Genomic DNA, 17,673 nt, shown 5'->3' with positions numbered 1-17,673 from the left:
TCTACCGAGGCGTTCTTCGGCATCGAGAAAAGAAGAAAAGACTCGGCTAAGCCAGCGCCGCCGAGGCTAGTTGGTGCTAATGAAGGAGGCACAGACCGTCCGGTGTGTGCTTTGCCACTTAGCGGATCCTGTCGTGCCTCGACCCCGAAGTGCACGTTGCACCGTAGCCAGCGCCGTCTTTCCTTCTCGCTCCGCGTCTTCGTGTCTCTTTTCCACCACCCTTCCTACCTGGTGTTACGAAATTTTGTCGAGCGAGAAGCAGGCACCCTTTGTCTGCCGGATGGAGAAAAAAAAAGGGACCGGCCGGGTACAGGTGCGCATCGAATGTTTTTTTTTTCTTCTTCTTTTCCTTCTTATTTCTAGTGCGAGAAACATCTAATTCAATATGCTCACATATTACTGTAACGTCAGAACTGGGTCAGAAGCGATGGGGAAATTCGATTCCTTTCTTATTCTCGCCATTTACATAAACGAGAATGTAAAAGATATAATATTTTTATATCCTTTATTTCGCACATATAAGATGAATCTGCGTTTTATACTACAAGTATTTTCGTGAAAAAAATTTATTCTTCAGTTAAAATGAAAAGTCTGTATAGTTTGTAATGATTTAAAGAATCTATTTCTTACATATATTATCACATAAAAGAATCATAATGAGAAAAGAATCAAACTAGGAAGGCAAAAGTTTTATTCTTTCGCTGATAGGTTTGTCTACAGCTGATCGCAACGTTTCTCGGAAGCTTTGTGACGGAAGGCACAATCTTGAAATCAAGTGTTTGTCCGTGGGTTAATAGTGCGGCATGAGCTTCAGTAGTATAGAGAGAATAAAGAAGGTGAGTCTGCAGGGTGGCCCATTTGCCGGAGCCTCGTTAAATTCAAGTGGTTCTCGTCGAATGCCCTCCCAACATCGAAATCAAGAATGTCCCCGAACTGCCTCGTAAAGCCCTTCTTCGGCTCAGTCAATTCTTTTTTCTCTCTATCCCCATCTCTTTCTCTTTCTGTATCTTCCCTCTCGCTTATACCTCTTTCTCTTATCCGCTTTTCACTGCTCTTCGTAGACGAAAGAAGCGAGAGAGAGAGGACTTAATCTCAAACTGCTGTCTCGCTAGCCGCTTAGAGTGTGCAGTCTGCGCCAATTAATTGCACCACTTACGCTAATTAATTAGGTTTACCTCGCAATGGAGCGTCAATTCCGATAGTATCATTAAAGAGGACAAATAATTGTCTCTTCTGTCCATCGCTTGAGATACTCTACGTGAGAAATATCTATATGATTATGTTAAAAACGGCGACCGATAAGTTATTTGAATATTAATGCCGATTAATAGATGCTATAATCGAGAGATATATTTCGAAAGAACTTGCAACTAATTGATTAATCACGATATGCAATTATTTTACAATTTAAATAGATAGGTATATACAACAAAAAATTTTTACCTTTTCAACCGATTGATCGTGATCAATTAAATGGTAATTAATTAGCAAAAAAATAAGATCTTCATTTTTATTATTATTATAAAAATAAATATTATTAATGCAAATATCGATAAAATTAATAATAAATGTTAAAATTAATAATAAATGTTAAATACTTTCTCTATTCTTTTACTTCTCTATTTCTAAAACAGTTTATTAATCAATAAACGGTAACAAATTTTTATGAGGGGCGATCGATACTATGTGATAAAAGTTTGAAACATCTAACTGCGCTACTTTAATACGCTTATCGGAGCAATTGCGTAAATTATGCAGCTATAAAAATTCGTGCATAGCGAAACTAGCAAGTCAATACAGAATATGCGTTACATAATAATATAAGTATAATGGTTGCAAACAGGTCAAAACTATATGATCTGATTCCCTCTCTCTCTCTCTTCCTTCCGGTTCAGGGCACTGGAATTTTAGATATGCGTCGCGCAATATCTGCGGTACAACGATGGAAAAAGATACGATGATAACAACGATGGCAACGACATTACCGCGTTTCACAAAGTCCGCTGTACGTATTTGCTCGCTCCAGTTACCCATTACCGAACTTTCACATTTCCGGTACCTTGTCGCCGTCGACATCGTCGTCGGCGACCGAAGCAATCGCAGCGAAACTCTGTCGCTTCGTTCTCGATGCGATGGTTATCGTTATCAAAGAAAGGAAGTGAGACTGTCGCGCCATTCGAGTGCTGACGCGTTTGTTAGTAAGTTGCTAGACGTGCGGAGACAGAGCGTCTACGGCGCATTGATTTCAATCTTCTATTTGATGGATCTTTCCTCGAATAATAAATCCTTTTCTCGAAATTTCAAGATGTAAATCGAACGCGATAAACAAAATCTTGATATTAATCTTGATATTGAAAATAGGATTTCAATTAGGAAATGTGTTGAAAAATATAATTATATAAGTAAAAATGCGAATATGCAGAATCATATTGTGTGATAAAATTCTCAAGCTCTATGATATTAAAAATTAAACAGATAAAATAAAAATAAATATATAGAATAAAATATCAATAATTATAAAAATAATTATTCTAAAAACTATAAATTAAAACTATAAAAACGAAAAATATAAAATACGATTATTTTATATCAAATTCATAATCATGTATTTTCTCATAACCATCTATGATGCATCGAATGCTATTCGCAAAATATAAAATTCAGAGCGTGTAAGAAGCAGAGCTGCATTCCTTCGCAAGACCTATCCGCAATCGATCGATGTAATATATCTTGGCGAAAGATGCCACATTGGAATTTATTCATGGCGCACTCGCGAGCTCGGCGGCGCGTATGAGAATGAAGAGAGGAAGCCACTAAATTTTTCGCTTCAAACCTCTGTCTTCTCTCCCTCAACCCTCCTTTCCTTCGTCCTATTCCCTTTCGCTCCCCACCGGATTCCGTCGCCCTCGCTCTGGTTCCCTCTGATCGGAGCCGCCGCGAGATTAGAGGCTGCCAAATGAATTAAAAGCCAATTTTAATCAAAAGCAGGCACCGGCTTTTAGGCACGATTACCCCGGATAATAACTAGTAGGATGGGCCTGCGCGCGTAAGAGGAAAAGAGCAAGATAGAGGGAGAGAAGAATGGATCCCATATATTACTTCTACGTGCTCCTCGCGATATAGGAACCAATTCGCCGCTTCTTACAGGTTCGCAACTACCTACATTTTTCTATCATACCGAAGCAAACTGTGCAAACGATTTTATCTCGCAATTAAGCTACGACACAACCTAAGAAATTGAAAAGATTTAGAATCTACGCTGTATCTTGTTTGAAAAACGAACGAAAAAAAGTTATTCGTGCACGCATGAGATTCCACGCAAGAGGTGTCGATGCTGGCATAATACTGGCCTTGGTGCGAAATTGAGACGACGCGCCGGATCGAGAACCACTGGGGCGCTACAATTTCGCGGCGTCGGCGTTATGAAAGCTATAATACAACGCGCGAGGGAGAGATGGTCGGTACCGACCGTGTAAAGCGCAAGAAAAAGTCAAAAGGGAAAGGCAGGAGGAGAAGGAGAGACGCAGCTCACTCGTTATGAGCGCGCGCGTATAATAGCGACCCTGTCATTAACACCTAAACGCACGATTGGCCGATGCGAACGCACCGGGAACATCCACTCTTCGACGATGTACAGTAGACGAATGCCGGCACATCAAGACGAACGGGAATGCAATGCCGAGGTATCGCGAGATCAAAGGTGCGACAGGTGAAGAGCCTGGTTTATCGGGCTGACGCCGTAATCACAGTCCGCCGCGACTCGAATAATTAAATTCCAATCTGGACGATCGGTGCTGCTGACGCACCGCTCGCATGCCTACCCTTTTCCTTTTGTATACAGACCTCTATCCTTTCTTTCTTTTTCCCCCTTTCGTGAAATTTCCCTTTCGCGCGAGTATCAGCGCGAAGGATATCCGATTTTGGAGCATTAAACGTCAAACGAGGCGCTTCGCGAGACGCTGCAAGATCATTTAAATGTGCGGTAAGTATGTCGCGTCATGGTAATTATAAGCGTGTCACGTCGATCATATCTGTGTTTACGAAAAGTCGATAATTATTATTTACCTTGATTGTAGATGATAGTTATTATCGTGTTATTTCTGACACACTCGAATTATGACTTATCATTCCTGGCTATATTCCCTCTCTAGCGTTCAGAGCTTCTATGTTTTCTTATATGTATCTAATAATATGAATTACAGTTAAATCACATCTCAATACATTAAGTATATCTAATGCGAAGAATTAATAGAAAAAAAATAATAATGCACATTTACACAATCTTTTTATCTATTTATCAGTATATAAAAGTGATTCAACGGACAGTTATTGCGTTATTTTCACGACTGCATGATATGGCACGATATGTTCACATATTACATAACTCATTTATTAAGTCAATGTACTTTTAGTAAATCATTTAATAAATTATCAAGATAGAAGGGTTTTTGCTATTTGATAGAAAACACTGAGAGTCACGTTAATTGGCATTCATCTATAATTATATAGCACGGCAATGAAATTTCAAATTCCCGAAGATTTGTCGTATCGCATTCTTTTTCAAAGCCTGATATACGACTCTTCAAGGACGCTCTCACAGTGTCTCAATCCCTCGTTCAGCAACATACGCCGTTCTGCTTCGCGAGAGAGACTTAAGTAATCGCCGGTCAGAAGAGACTCGTTGTCGGCAGTTGAGTGTCGTGAGAGGTGAGAGAGCAGAGTAATAGAGGGAAAAGGTAGAGGGAAACGTGCGCAACAAGGCAGGAGGAGGTAAAAAGGGGCAGGAGATGAAGGAGGAAGGAGAAGGTACGCGAAGGTGATGGATCTCGGGGAGGTGCAGACGCGGCGCGCAGCATCCGGCGCGAAAACTGGCTCCTCTGTTTGCACAAGCGAGCCTTCTTCCCTCCTTTCGAACCTTCCTTTCGTCCCCTACCTCGACAGCAATCGTCTCGAGAGGAACCGCCTCGTACTCGCGCCGTACGTAGGGCGGACAGGCCGGGTCCGCTCGTTTCGTCTGGGATATCGCGCGCGAAATTTCCGTGGAAAAACTCGCGAAAGTCCGAAAATAGATCGCGATTGGGAGAGCGTTTTGACAATCGATTTTATATGTGAGTTCATAAAATTTAAGCTTACAATATAGAATTTTTTATTAGATTAATAGCATGTCAGACTGATAAAATTTGAGAGAAAATAAAATTATCATACCCTCTTACATGAGACGAATGAATGATCCATGTTCTAATTATTCTAAATTTGTTCTAATATAGTTTTATATATACACGAAAAATAATAATGATATAAATGTATATTATTATATAGAGAGCATAGAAATTTTTTTATTCTCTTCAAAAATTATTAATTTAAAGCTTAAATATGTCGCAATTTGCATCTATATCAAGACTTAAATTTAGATCACCGACATTAAGATCATCGACAAATTATCGTAAACGAGCGAGTGTTATGTAAAGCGAACATGAGAAGCGTTATCCATCATAATCCCATGCTAACAATCCGCTCGATTTAAGTGAATCAGTCAAGGATGTGAAATGTCTGACAAATGTCTGGTAAATGCATCGTGATACATAAACAAATGTTGCTGCAATCATGGTGAATGTATGTCAAGACAATAAAATACAAGTGGAAAATAAAAGAGAGAACAATCACATGTATAAAAATTTTATGTATTTCTATCAAATATCTCCTCCTAGTTTTTAAAAGAATAAAACTAAACTCCTTGTATCCTGCTCGCGACAAGGATTCCAATAAATAAAGAAAGGAGAAAAAGCGCGAGTTCGATGCACGATAAAGCAAACGGCAAGAGATAAACAGTGTCTAGCCGAAAACAATCGAGACGAAGCAGAATTACGTCGTAATTCATCGAGGCTTCTAAGAATGGCCGTCCTCTTTTACTCCTTTCGCCTCTTTCCCGTTTGTGCACTTAATGCTCCATTCGCGAAAATAGAACTGCAGTTATTAGTTCGTAAAAATGAAGATTCATCTGGAAAGACTCCACCATAGATGCATTCGCTAGTGAAAATGAGAGAGATAAAGGTCCCCGAGAGATATAAAATCGTCGACGGAAGTCGACTGATAAGAATCATAATAAATTAAGTTTTTTAGTTGCATGGATATTACAGAGTCACAAAATCTTCTTTTTATGCACAATCGAAGCGATAATGAGATGCTGAGATGATGACTGGGATCAATTTAATTAACGGATTGGATTAACTCATTTTAGATAATTACATTACATGCACATAACATATAACAGGATTTCCTTCACTTTAAAGTTATATATAATCGGTATCAAATATTATATTACAAATAAAAAAACCTATCGATTAATATTAAATAATATTAATCAATACAATTAAAATTCAAAAAGCCAGTATATATTGAAAAAAAAATATTTTTCATGAAAGAGAAAAAAAAGTTTATCTTAATGAATTATTATGAAGGTATTTTTTTTTATAAAAACTATAAAAACATGATGGACAAAAGATTTTTTGCAAAATTGAAAATATTTTAATAAAAATAACAAAATATATTTGAGAGAATTGTATGTGTGTACATGAATATGTGCAACAGTGTGTGTATATATGTGTGTAAAATAATTTTCTTCATTTAAAAAATGTTTTATTCATCATGTTTAGATAATATTAGCAATAACAGATATAGCGAATCATTGCGGTCTTACTTACGGTAGGGTGCATTGTGATCGTCGCGGCCCATGGCTTTGATCGAGCGGCCTATTACGGTAACATTGCCGCTGCTGCAAGTCGAGTAGAGACTCACGGAGCGCACCATCGCCGGCACCGCCCCGCACATCACCACCTGCAATTACAAGAACCCACTCGTGTATTCGAAATTCCTTAGCCAAGTTATTCGAGAAATTGTTTTAGCGATACTTTGTTCCGCGAGAGCCGTATTCATAAAATGAATGAATTCTCAACGAATCGCAAACAGTGACGTTTCGGAAATTAATTACATAATCGCGAATGCTCTGGATGCGCAGGCACTTTTAATATGAATTCTGTGATTGTATTTTATCTGTAAAGGAATCGTATTCAAGATGCCTGTTTTATGATGATTACTTCAGTCAGGAGCGTAGTTTTATTTCCGATAATTTAATGAATTATTCAAATGCCGGTAAAAATTCATACGCAAGCGCGATCGTATATTAAAGGAAAAAGGTAAATATAAAAGTAGTTAAACATCAAGAAATCGTGAATCAACGAGAGAAAGCAATTCCGATCAAAATTAAAGAATCGCGTTTTATACATTATCCTTCGCGTATTATGCTGATTTCTCGATTAAATAGAAGGCTCGAGCTTGGCGAGAGATAAGAATTCGCGTGCCGTGTTTTCAGAACAACGACCGATCTGAGAATCGTTAAGGATGCCAAAATTCTTTCACGACCGCCTAAGAAGAACGCTTTTACGATCGGTTCACATATCACGACATCGAGTCATTCGTTGATTCGCTCGGACGGCGGATAACGTGCGATAAAAGTGCGTCGTGTCGGAGAAAGACGAAACGTCATCATGCTACTCGGAAATAGCATACACGTTGATGATGGAAATCTCGTTAACGAGCGGACACGAGTTACACGTTAATAGTCACTGAAACCGGCGTTTCGTTTATATCAAAAGCCGACAATATATTTTATTGTTCGATGTGTGCTAGTCAAAAAAACGTCAAAATGTACATAAAAAAAAAAAAGAAAGCTTAAAACCACAACACTCGAATATCATTCAATATAATTCTACATATAATAAACTGACAAAAATAATTTTCAAAAAAAGATATCACATATATGACATGTGTCCTTTAAACAATATTATCAGATTCGTCAGTATGTATAATTTAAATATTACAAACGTCTTTACAGTTAAATGTTAATAGCATCAAATTGTTTATTATTACATCGCTATTTTTGATACGATTATCTCAGGATTTATCACAAGCGAATACTGTTGAATAATACTATTGTGTAATAAACGCACAGTAACGAACAAATATATATGCGAATAATCGAGTTGCGCTTATCGATTACAGAGAGCAATTAAATTCACATTGCAGGATTTTATTGCAATTCCATAATCCCGTAACATCAACCATTTAATATGTTTGAAATGGTCCATCGTACATGCGTATATAGTTAAAACGACAAGTAGAGCGCTTCTTCTCTCTATCGTTTAACATACAAAGTTAAGTAACGACTATAAATACTCGCCAAAACTTTTTACGACGTGACGAGCATCGTATGCCACAAATTCTGCAAAAAGTGTCATCGCGATACTATGCGCATCATCATAATCATGTTTGTCCTTACACGCATCGATAAAAACTCGGCACGCTAATTGATTCCGCGTCATCACCGCGATATTCACATTATCATTTTTAATCGACAGGACTTTTAGATCGTAAAAAGAAGCGAGAAGGATAATGACAATCGTCAGTGAATAGCTTAGCAATTTTATGTATCGGCCATTCATTAAATTCTCGCGTATCGAACGCGTATCGTCAAAGCATGATAGTCTCGAATATGCTCGTCGTGCTATTTACCAGACAGTTACTCGTATCGGCGACATCTAAATTTATCGCTCGCGATTCAGCCGACCACCCATTTAATTATTTATTGGATCGGCGAATCGTTTATTGCACCGCTCGAGACCGGTATCGAGGATATATAAATCTTATTTAAATACGATTCAAGTCTTTGCACGATGGGACTGTCGCGTAAATTGTCCTTATCATATTAAGAAGCCGAACCCATAGATCTCCATTAATTTCAAAGGTATAATAAGTAATGAATGTCACATACAAGCCAAATCTGAGATGGTACTAAACAATTTAGTATCATCTTCAAACTTGAAAAACTATCTTATTAATAATAAAAATCATGTCCATATATAGAACACAGACAAATCAAAATTGTATAAATAAATAATTATTCTTTAAATGCATTAATTGACAAAATTGACAAATAATTTCAATTGTTAAAAATTTAAAAGATAAAAAATTAAAAAGCCGTACACATGTTGTAACACTCAGAAAAATAGTTTGAAGACGACAGAGACTCTTAAAAAAAAAAACTCTTGATATATCGTGTACGCAGTTAATCAAAGTGCGATGGCAAGCTAGCGGTACCGCAATGAACGCCGAGTACTTAAAAATTCAACGTCAAAACTTATAGCGCTTCGCGGCGCCCACAGCGGGGAATTAAACGTACGCCGCAATGAGTTAAGATGAGTTCAAAGCCGGCAGCGAGAGCACCGCCTCGGCTATATAAATTGTCAGTGTTGTAAACCGCGTAGGAGTGGAAGCGCCCCGATCATTAATCTATGGCAGGTAAGGTGCGTGCCGACGTAATCGCCGATTTACTTAAGTCTTGGCACGAGTTTCCGAGCACGCGATCCTCACATAGGTCTCGACCTCTTCTTCCTGCACGAGATATCTCAGATCTGACCTAGTCACCCTCGCGAGATTGCAGCCTGTGTCGTATATCTTTACATATATTCGCGAGCTACAAAGTAAGTGATTTTGCGGCTTCAGCGGAATTGTGGCTGGAATTCTCGGGATACAAACATCGTGCCGCTCGTTACCGTTCGCGAAAACTAGGCCGGCTGATCATCAGATTACCTTTATGCAATTGGTTCGTGCTACAAATGTCGGACACATTCAGAGATAAGATTACAAACCAATTACAGCGCGATGAATGCATCGGTCTTGAGCTGTCTGTACATTTCATTTCTCGATTTTTATAATATAAATATTTCTCTCTTTTTTTCATAAGAGTTTTAAATAACGATGTATAACTAAAAATATATTATAGTCTCATTTAGTTTCTTTTTTTCTAATAGTTTAATTACAGTATAAAAATAATATAAAAAATTATATTTACTTCATTATCTATACTTATTTCAGGAAAACTATAATTTCTGTTAGCATTAAATAATTCCAACAAATTACGAAACTACTCACCATCAGGAGGCACAAAATCTTCGCTAAAACGGCAAGCTGTGGTAACCTAGAAACAACAAAAATACATTCATTAGTTAAAAATGTCCGACCGGGAATATGGACTGGAATATATGATAAGACCGTTTTATCGAGTACATTCCAATTTGCAACGATTCTAAGTGATTTCGTATGCAAATAAATTTCACATGATTATATAGTAAACTTGCACAGTACAGTCATTACTATTGCCAACTACACATTGAAAGTATAGGATGCATTTGATCGATTGTAATCGATAACAGAAAATGACTGAGATAATCAATGTTAAAAAAAAAGCATTACTGCCAATAAACTGTATGCCGCATATTAAGTTTCACTCTCTAACTTGTGCGCATATTAAATTATTTAGAATATCTTTTTGAAATAACGTCTATATTTTTGCATGTTAAATTCTTACACATTTTATAAAATATGCTAGCCATTAATCATTTATACTTAGGTTCAAATTTTGTATATTTTGATTTTTTTTTTTAATTATATAGAGAAATTAATATCAAGCTTAAACATCCGTAACACAAATAACTTTCAATATATTTTCAAAAAATATTTTATTACAAATAATTGCTCTTTTCGCAAATTCCTTAATTAATAATGTCAATAATCTTCATTATATTTATGATTATATAAAATGTAAAAAAAATATATTAATTTTGTATATAATTAGATATATATATATATATAATTTCCAGCGTTGTAATAAAGCGTGAACCACGTATTGTCTCATGTAAGATCAAGGCGTGTGGCAAAGAGATATCGGAGAGAATCATAGATAATCAAGAATATAATGTACACCGCCGATAGTAAATAACCCAGTTAGACACGCGAGCTTTCTACATGCGGCAAGCCGCCGCAAGAGCGGTTGCGTAATGCGAATGCATCTCATGTGTTATAGAACGCAGGTGAACAACGTCAATGTGGCCGTGCTGGTAGAAACTCTCGTTATCCGTCCGCTTTAATTCCGCTGGATTATTGGCTCGCCCCATACTCGTGATATCGCGGGCTGGACCAAACATGCCTTTCTTTCGCCTCATCCCGCCTACTCCGTTTCAATGCATTCGATGCACCGAGCCATTCTCTCTCTTGGCGTCCCCAATCTTCTTAAAATATATTCGCTTCATTTCGTCTCTGTTCGGAATCTTCTCGCGGAGAACTACAGCGTTCATTTCTGACCTATCAGATTTTTATCGTTCCTTCCAGTTTTCTCTCTTTTTTTCGCGAGATTCGCGTCATGAGATTCTGATTATTGTATTAAAAGCCAATGTAATTGGATTCAATTTTTCGGACGGAATATTGGTACAATCTTCATAAGAATTATTCCTTCTTTATAGGAGGAAGACACAGTAAGTTCACGTGATACAGATTTCGCCTCAGGTCTTTGCCATGCATTCATCATCACACTCTCCGCGTTATATACATCGGGTCGTAACGTGGAGCACGATACGGCGTACGCAGTCGACTCAGGTTTCGAGGTTTAATTGCACTGGCGCGACTGCAGCAGCGGCGCGGCGACTCGATTGCAAATACACAACTGTATTCGAAATTTGCTGCCGGACGTGTGAAGAAACGATTTATGCTTTATTAAATCAAAAGGCCTCGCGCGCAAAAAACATTCTTTAAAAGAAATTTGAAAGATAAGGACTACACAGGGAAAATTGATTTAATCATGTACTTTGATCGATCATCCAAATTATCATCCAATCTTTTCGACGTAATGATAAATATAATTATAATTTTTAAAAAATTCTTCTTACTTTTGGGAAATATATAATAATGATATTTTTCTACAATACAAAATAAGACAGAATCTATATGAGTAAATCACATTTATGTTCTATTGCTGTTCAATGTGACGCTTCTATTCCTTGTATATTGAGAATCACTTGTACAATATACCATGTCACATTCCAAAGTATCTAATTTACGTCAGCAGCGTCAATATCAATTTTTTAATTTTCACATCGACGAAGATCGCCGCCTCTACTAAACCAAGGTGTACGAGTATTCCACTCGCCGGGATGCTGGTTTACATAATTGCAAACTTAGTCACATCGACGTCCCGCTGACAACTACTTACTAGCCGTTTCATTAACGGCCGTGGATCACCTCGGACCCGATAATACACGCGATGTATGGCGACGAAGGTAAGCGCGGCGACGCGTCGAAAGGCACGGGATACATTAACATTTGGATCTCCCGGGACGTCTGACGTAAAGAGGAAAAATGTCCAAGAGCGAGATGTCCGTGAGAGTGTTTCACGGACGGGTGGAGACGTGTCATCGGGATGGAAAGAGTGCCGAAGAGACAAAGAATTCCACAGCATTAGACCATACGACATTAGTCGCGATATAAACATCGAGCGATATTTTTTGTTCATCTCTCGCAAATTATTTTGCCTATCAATTTATTATATAATCATCATTTTTAATTGTTATCATATTATCGAATTTGTAGATTTCAAAATTTCAAGAGATTTGAATAAAATATGTTAAAATAATTTTATCTATTTCGCAAAATTATTATCGCGTGTATCGATATCGATACATGTGATCGGTACCACGAGACGGGATGCTGCGATACTGTCGCGTGAACGCACGCGCTCACGTGCCAGTCGGAACCCTGCGTGTTTGCCGGTACACATAACCGCGTCATGGAATTCCGTAGAGTCGCGAAATTCCAGGACGTCGTGAAATCCGACCGTGACAAAATTCCAACACGCAAGCACGGTCTGCGCACGTCACGCACGTTTCCGTGACGCAGTTTCCAGTCAATGTTCGTTACTTACGTCTTGTGCTGATAATAACTGTCAATAGCTGATTGAGTCTAAAAAAAAAATACCGTTACAAAGAAAATCTGTCGTTTTTTTTTTTTTTCAAAGAAAATATAATAAATGGTATGCGTGATTCATGATAGAGATTCATAAAGTTCTTAAAATAGAATTCTATAATTTTTTAAAGTTTTCTCATTATCATTACAGATCTCACACGATACGTAATACAATGCATAATAAAAGGAATTATAATGAAGAATAAAAATAACGGAAAATTTCGAATGTTTTTTCATTTTCAATCGGCCGATTGTAAATCGGAGTCCAAATATCGTAGAACAACGCTAGATATGACAAACGAGGTCATAACTCACCTAATAATCGTCATAGACATAGCTGCGAATCTCCACTTCGGTGTGTCATCTCAATCCATACATTGTAAACCGTACGAATTACGACCAGTTAGCCGCAATGGCGATTTAACATTTCGTTTCGCCACAGATTCTCGCTGTTTTCGTGTAGTTGCGACAATAATATACGATCTACGAATATATATATGTACCGCGAAGAATTTATTCGACAAATCGATAACACTTTCACAATTCCGTTCGATTGCACTTCAGTTTCGATAAATGCGAACAACAAGTTCAATTTCGAAAGCAGTGTTATATCATCGTCAAAGTTCAGCGAGAAAATCGTGTCGATTTCAACGTGACAGTGCGTCACACTCACATCTCAGCGAGATCGACTTTGCGAAAAATCCCCAAGCACCAAGCCTATATACGTTATGTATATAAGCGGTGAATTCGCGTCGCACACTTATCAAAGTTGTGAGCTTTCAAATCGGAGTTTAATCTGGATTTAAGTAGATATCATGAATCGTAACGCTGACGTAATTCGCGAATCTCTGTGGTTACCAGAACGATGGGATTTCCCAACCGATTATCCAGGCATTGTTAAAATGACGAGTGTCGCTTTTTGTATCGTTAATTGTATTATTAATTCCTGATAAAAGCATTGGATTTTAATGAGATATCACAATCAATCCACTATCAACGACATGTTGCCCATAAACCGCGAATGAAAAATTAGATTATTCTGATGCGCGATGGAAATTACGATAGATTCGTTGGTGCGCGAAATCACTTGAGAGTAATTTACTTGAAAGGACGATCCGCTCGATCGCGATAATAGACCCGAAAAATCACTCTGCGAGTACGCGCGACTTAGACGGGATCAGTACGGTGAATGCCGGCGAGGATGCGGCATCCCGGACCACGTGGGGACTCATCCAAAGAGGATTTTGGTGGGGATATTTGTCGCCTGCCGCGTGAAAAACTGCCAACACTTGAATAGGCTCCGACACGATGATGAAAAACGCGACTACCGACCCGACGCCGATGACTCTCAGCTGGACACCGCCTGTCGTCTAGGCGGGGTACGCAGATTTCGTGCATGACTACACCACAATCCTGAGGAGTCATGCTGAAGGATCACGCTCATCGTCAATGTCGTTTAATGAGCAACCTAATCGATCACCTAGATCACCGTCCATAAAACTGCCCGACGCGTACATCAGAACTTGTTTGCGTCGCCAACTAAATGAATTACTATCGAACGATTTGACATATCGCTCCACACTACAGTGTGTATATATTGGCAGAGACATAACAAAGTTATGAAACCGTGTCGATTGATAAATTCAAATAACACCATTTTCTTTTGAAACAAAAAATTATTTAACATATTCCATATAGTCTCAATCATAAAAATTTACATTTATTATTATTATAAGCTTAGTATATGAAATTACTTGCTAAAAAGCTAAAATAAGCAAGAAATAGAAATAATATTTGATAAACTGTTCTCGAAGTTTCCAGCATTATGGGAGGGGGCGTTATATGGGAGATAAACGACGACGTCTCCATTCAGAATAACCACGAGATTTACTACCTTTGTAATGCTTTTGCAGCACGAGCCGATCTACGTAAACGCCCCGAAGGGAAAAGTCACCTGGCATCGCGTCACAAAAGCTAGCTCCAAAATGTTTCCTATATAGCCGTGGCAAATTGCGACAAATCACGCGTGTCAATGGATTCCCAGACGGTTACAGTAAATTGTCGTGACGAATCGTCGTGGCAATGCATCGCATCGCCAGCACATCGCGATCAAGATCAACGCGCGGGTCACGATTTGATTTAGAACCCGTAAATTCGATCGCTAACTGACCGGATCTAATCGGATAATAATGGACAGAATATACAATCATTGTAACCATGATAACATGCTACCGTCGCATCTGCTAATCGATAAAATATATTTATATATTTTTTTATTATAACACAAAATAAATAAAAATTAATGCGTTTCTTAAAAATATAAAAATGTTTGAAATAATCATATATAAAATATATAAAATAATTAATTATATTAAATATTTTAATTAATTATTTACATTACGTTAAAAATTCTTTGTAAGTTAGCATAGCAATTTTTCGTCGTCATCGTAAAAAAAACTTAATCTTTTTCATTTTATAATTGATCGATTCATTTTCTTCACAAATACTATTTATTGTTAATATAAATAAAAAATTCATTTATTTTTCTTTCTTCAAAAAAATCTGTTATCATTACATTTCTTTCAATTATAAAACAGGGCAATATTACAAATTTTTTAGATAATATTTAATATCTAATATATTATGAATATATTATAAATCTCTCACGCGCATCACAAATTAAATTTCGGCTCACCCATGTGCGTGTTTCGCTGATCAATGAGTAATCGGAAATAGTCGCGACTATACACATCTAGCGCTAGCGGGATTTACGTGAGCTAGTCATTCGCACCGTTTCCATGAAAAGCATCTCTTAATCCAGCTACCTCTGAGTTCCAGGAGATTACCCGCATTATCATCAAATTCGTCATTGTCACATTTACTATGCCACAATATTACGGTTGTCTTCCATATATTTGATGCGTCAGATCATTACTTTGACCATAACATTTAAATTTTTCCGAGAAAAATTTAACTGTTCCGATTTCTATATAATTATACACATACTATTTAATTTGGTTGATTAAAATATTTTCACACGCTTCGAGTGTCATGTTCGAATATAATAAGCATATATAAACTAGAATTATAAAGTACATATTTTCTATGTAGCTTCATTCGCTTTTGTAATAAAAAAAAAAAATTGTTATAGCGATAACACGATTAATTGTAATCTGTATGTAAATGCTCAAGATACAAAGACACACTTGCGAAAACAATGCGTATCGTCCTGTGGTATCGGAATTATGCCGGCAGGCCAGGGTACAGCCCGTAAATTATCTCATTGATTGAGCCTGACTTTTTCTTCCTTCTGGCACGAGCATACTCGTGTCTCCAGGCTGGTGCCACGTGAAGTAGTGGATAGCCGTCGACGTCGCGCGTTTATGGAGAACGGATAAGGAGACGACGAGCGACTAAGCGCGTCCTAACGTTACATAGAGAACTGTCGTGCGTCAAGTATACCCGCGGCGAACGGCATGCAAGTGCAAAGGGGAGAAAAAGGAAGAGAGATGAGGAATATAAGAAAGGAAAGAAGAGAAGAGCACAAACAAGAAGAGGAGCCACGCGAGAGGAGTACGCGACGTGGTTTTTGCTCGAAAGCCGCGACGTTCCGCCGGCGTCACATTCATTCTGACACGCTCCTCGTCATTCCCCTTCGTGCCCGCTAAGAAAAAACGGTTAGAGAGTAGCGGGACGAGAGAGCGCACGCGCACGAGAGGTGGATGAACAAATATCATCGTTGCGAAAGAAAAATCATCCACAATGATCTGTTAATTTTTGTAAATCGCATATGAGCAACGAGCTCAGAAATATAAATGAAAAAAAAAATGCCAATCAGTTTTCATTAATAATATGTAATGTTGTGTAATATTTTGTGTAATGCTGACACATAATATTTTTGATTTGTAAAAATATTTTCCTCAAACAGCAAACAAATGTTAAATTTTGTAATATTAATAATTCGATAACTACAATTATTGTTAATTATTGTTAAATTATCAACAATTTATAAGAGATTTTCAATTCTGATATTAAATTTAAGTTGTGATAATTCGAAAATATTTTAAACTAAAATTCAATCGGCGCTCTTTACATGATCGTAAAACGCGTTGATGTTGAAACGATGTCATCAGAGACACGATGACTCACATCGAAATTGATCCCGTACCCCCACCCATGAAGTACCATCAAGCTATCCCTTGCATTCCTAGCGTTTTACTTAGACCTACTTAAAAGGGTTGGATCGCATTCGATGCTCTTAGGGCGGGTATCGGTTTCAGATGAACGTCTACGGATAGCTTAACACGGTTTGAAACCCAGCGCATCCCGCACGACCATTCATTACTCGTCTCATCTCGTCGTTCGTTAAGCCGTGGCCGTTAAAGAGGCCACGGTTAATTGAGTTTTAGGAATTCATTTCGTCGCCGATAAGTACCCATGGTACTCTCCTGAACGTACCGTGCCTGTTGTGACCGACGTCTGACCCAAGAATTTCGAACGTGACGATATCTCTGAAAAGGAGAGCCGCTATGTATATCGTCGCACATACTTTCGTGTCTTACGATTCAATGTGGGTGATCGCGATAATCAAGAACGTATTTCAGTGTAAATCACACGAGATGCATCGAAAAGGTTTCACGTGCAGTATATATTTCAATTTATATCGATTGTTATTATTAGATTGTTATTTACAATTGGCTATTATTTACAATTATACAATAAAATTATATTTTTAATCAAACTTTGCATTTTATTGATTGTCTTCTACTTGGATACTTTTTCATGCATTCTATTAATGTTTTATCATTAAGTTTCGAAACAATT

General features: G+C 37.7%; 1 protein-coding gene across 7 annotated transcripts in view; it reads right to left on the bottom strand.

Annotated features, from left to right (window-relative positions):
* Positions 1-17,673, bottom strand: part of LOC126850352 (fibroblast growth factor 18) — a 129,829-nt gene that overhangs the window by 6,397 nt on the left and 105,759 nt on the right. For all 7 annotated transcript variants that reach the window (XM_050593248.1, XM_050593249.1, XM_050593251.1 and 4 more), the window contains 2 exons: positions 9,988-10,033; positions 6,702-6,834 (listed from right to left, as the gene is read on the bottom strand). In XM_050593248.1, the coding sequence (XP_050449205.1) occupies positions 6,702-6,834; positions 9,988-9,990 (136 nt within the window). In that variant the 5' untranslated portion in view covers positions 9,991-10,033. The remainder of the gene's footprint in view (positions 1-6,701; positions 6,835-9,987; positions 10,034-17,673) is intronic.

The sequence above is a fragment of the Cataglyphis hispanica genome, chromosome 6 (genome assembly GCF_021464435.1).
Source record: "Cataglyphis hispanica isolate Lineage 1 chromosome 6, ULB_Chis1_1.0, whole genome shotgun sequence".
NCBI classification, from domain to species: Eukaryota; Metazoa; Arthropoda; class Insecta; order Hymenoptera; family Formicidae; genus Cataglyphis; species Cataglyphis hispanica.
The sequence above is the reverse complement of the archived record's forward strand: the minus strand, read 5'-3'. Positions and strand labels throughout refer to the sequence as shown.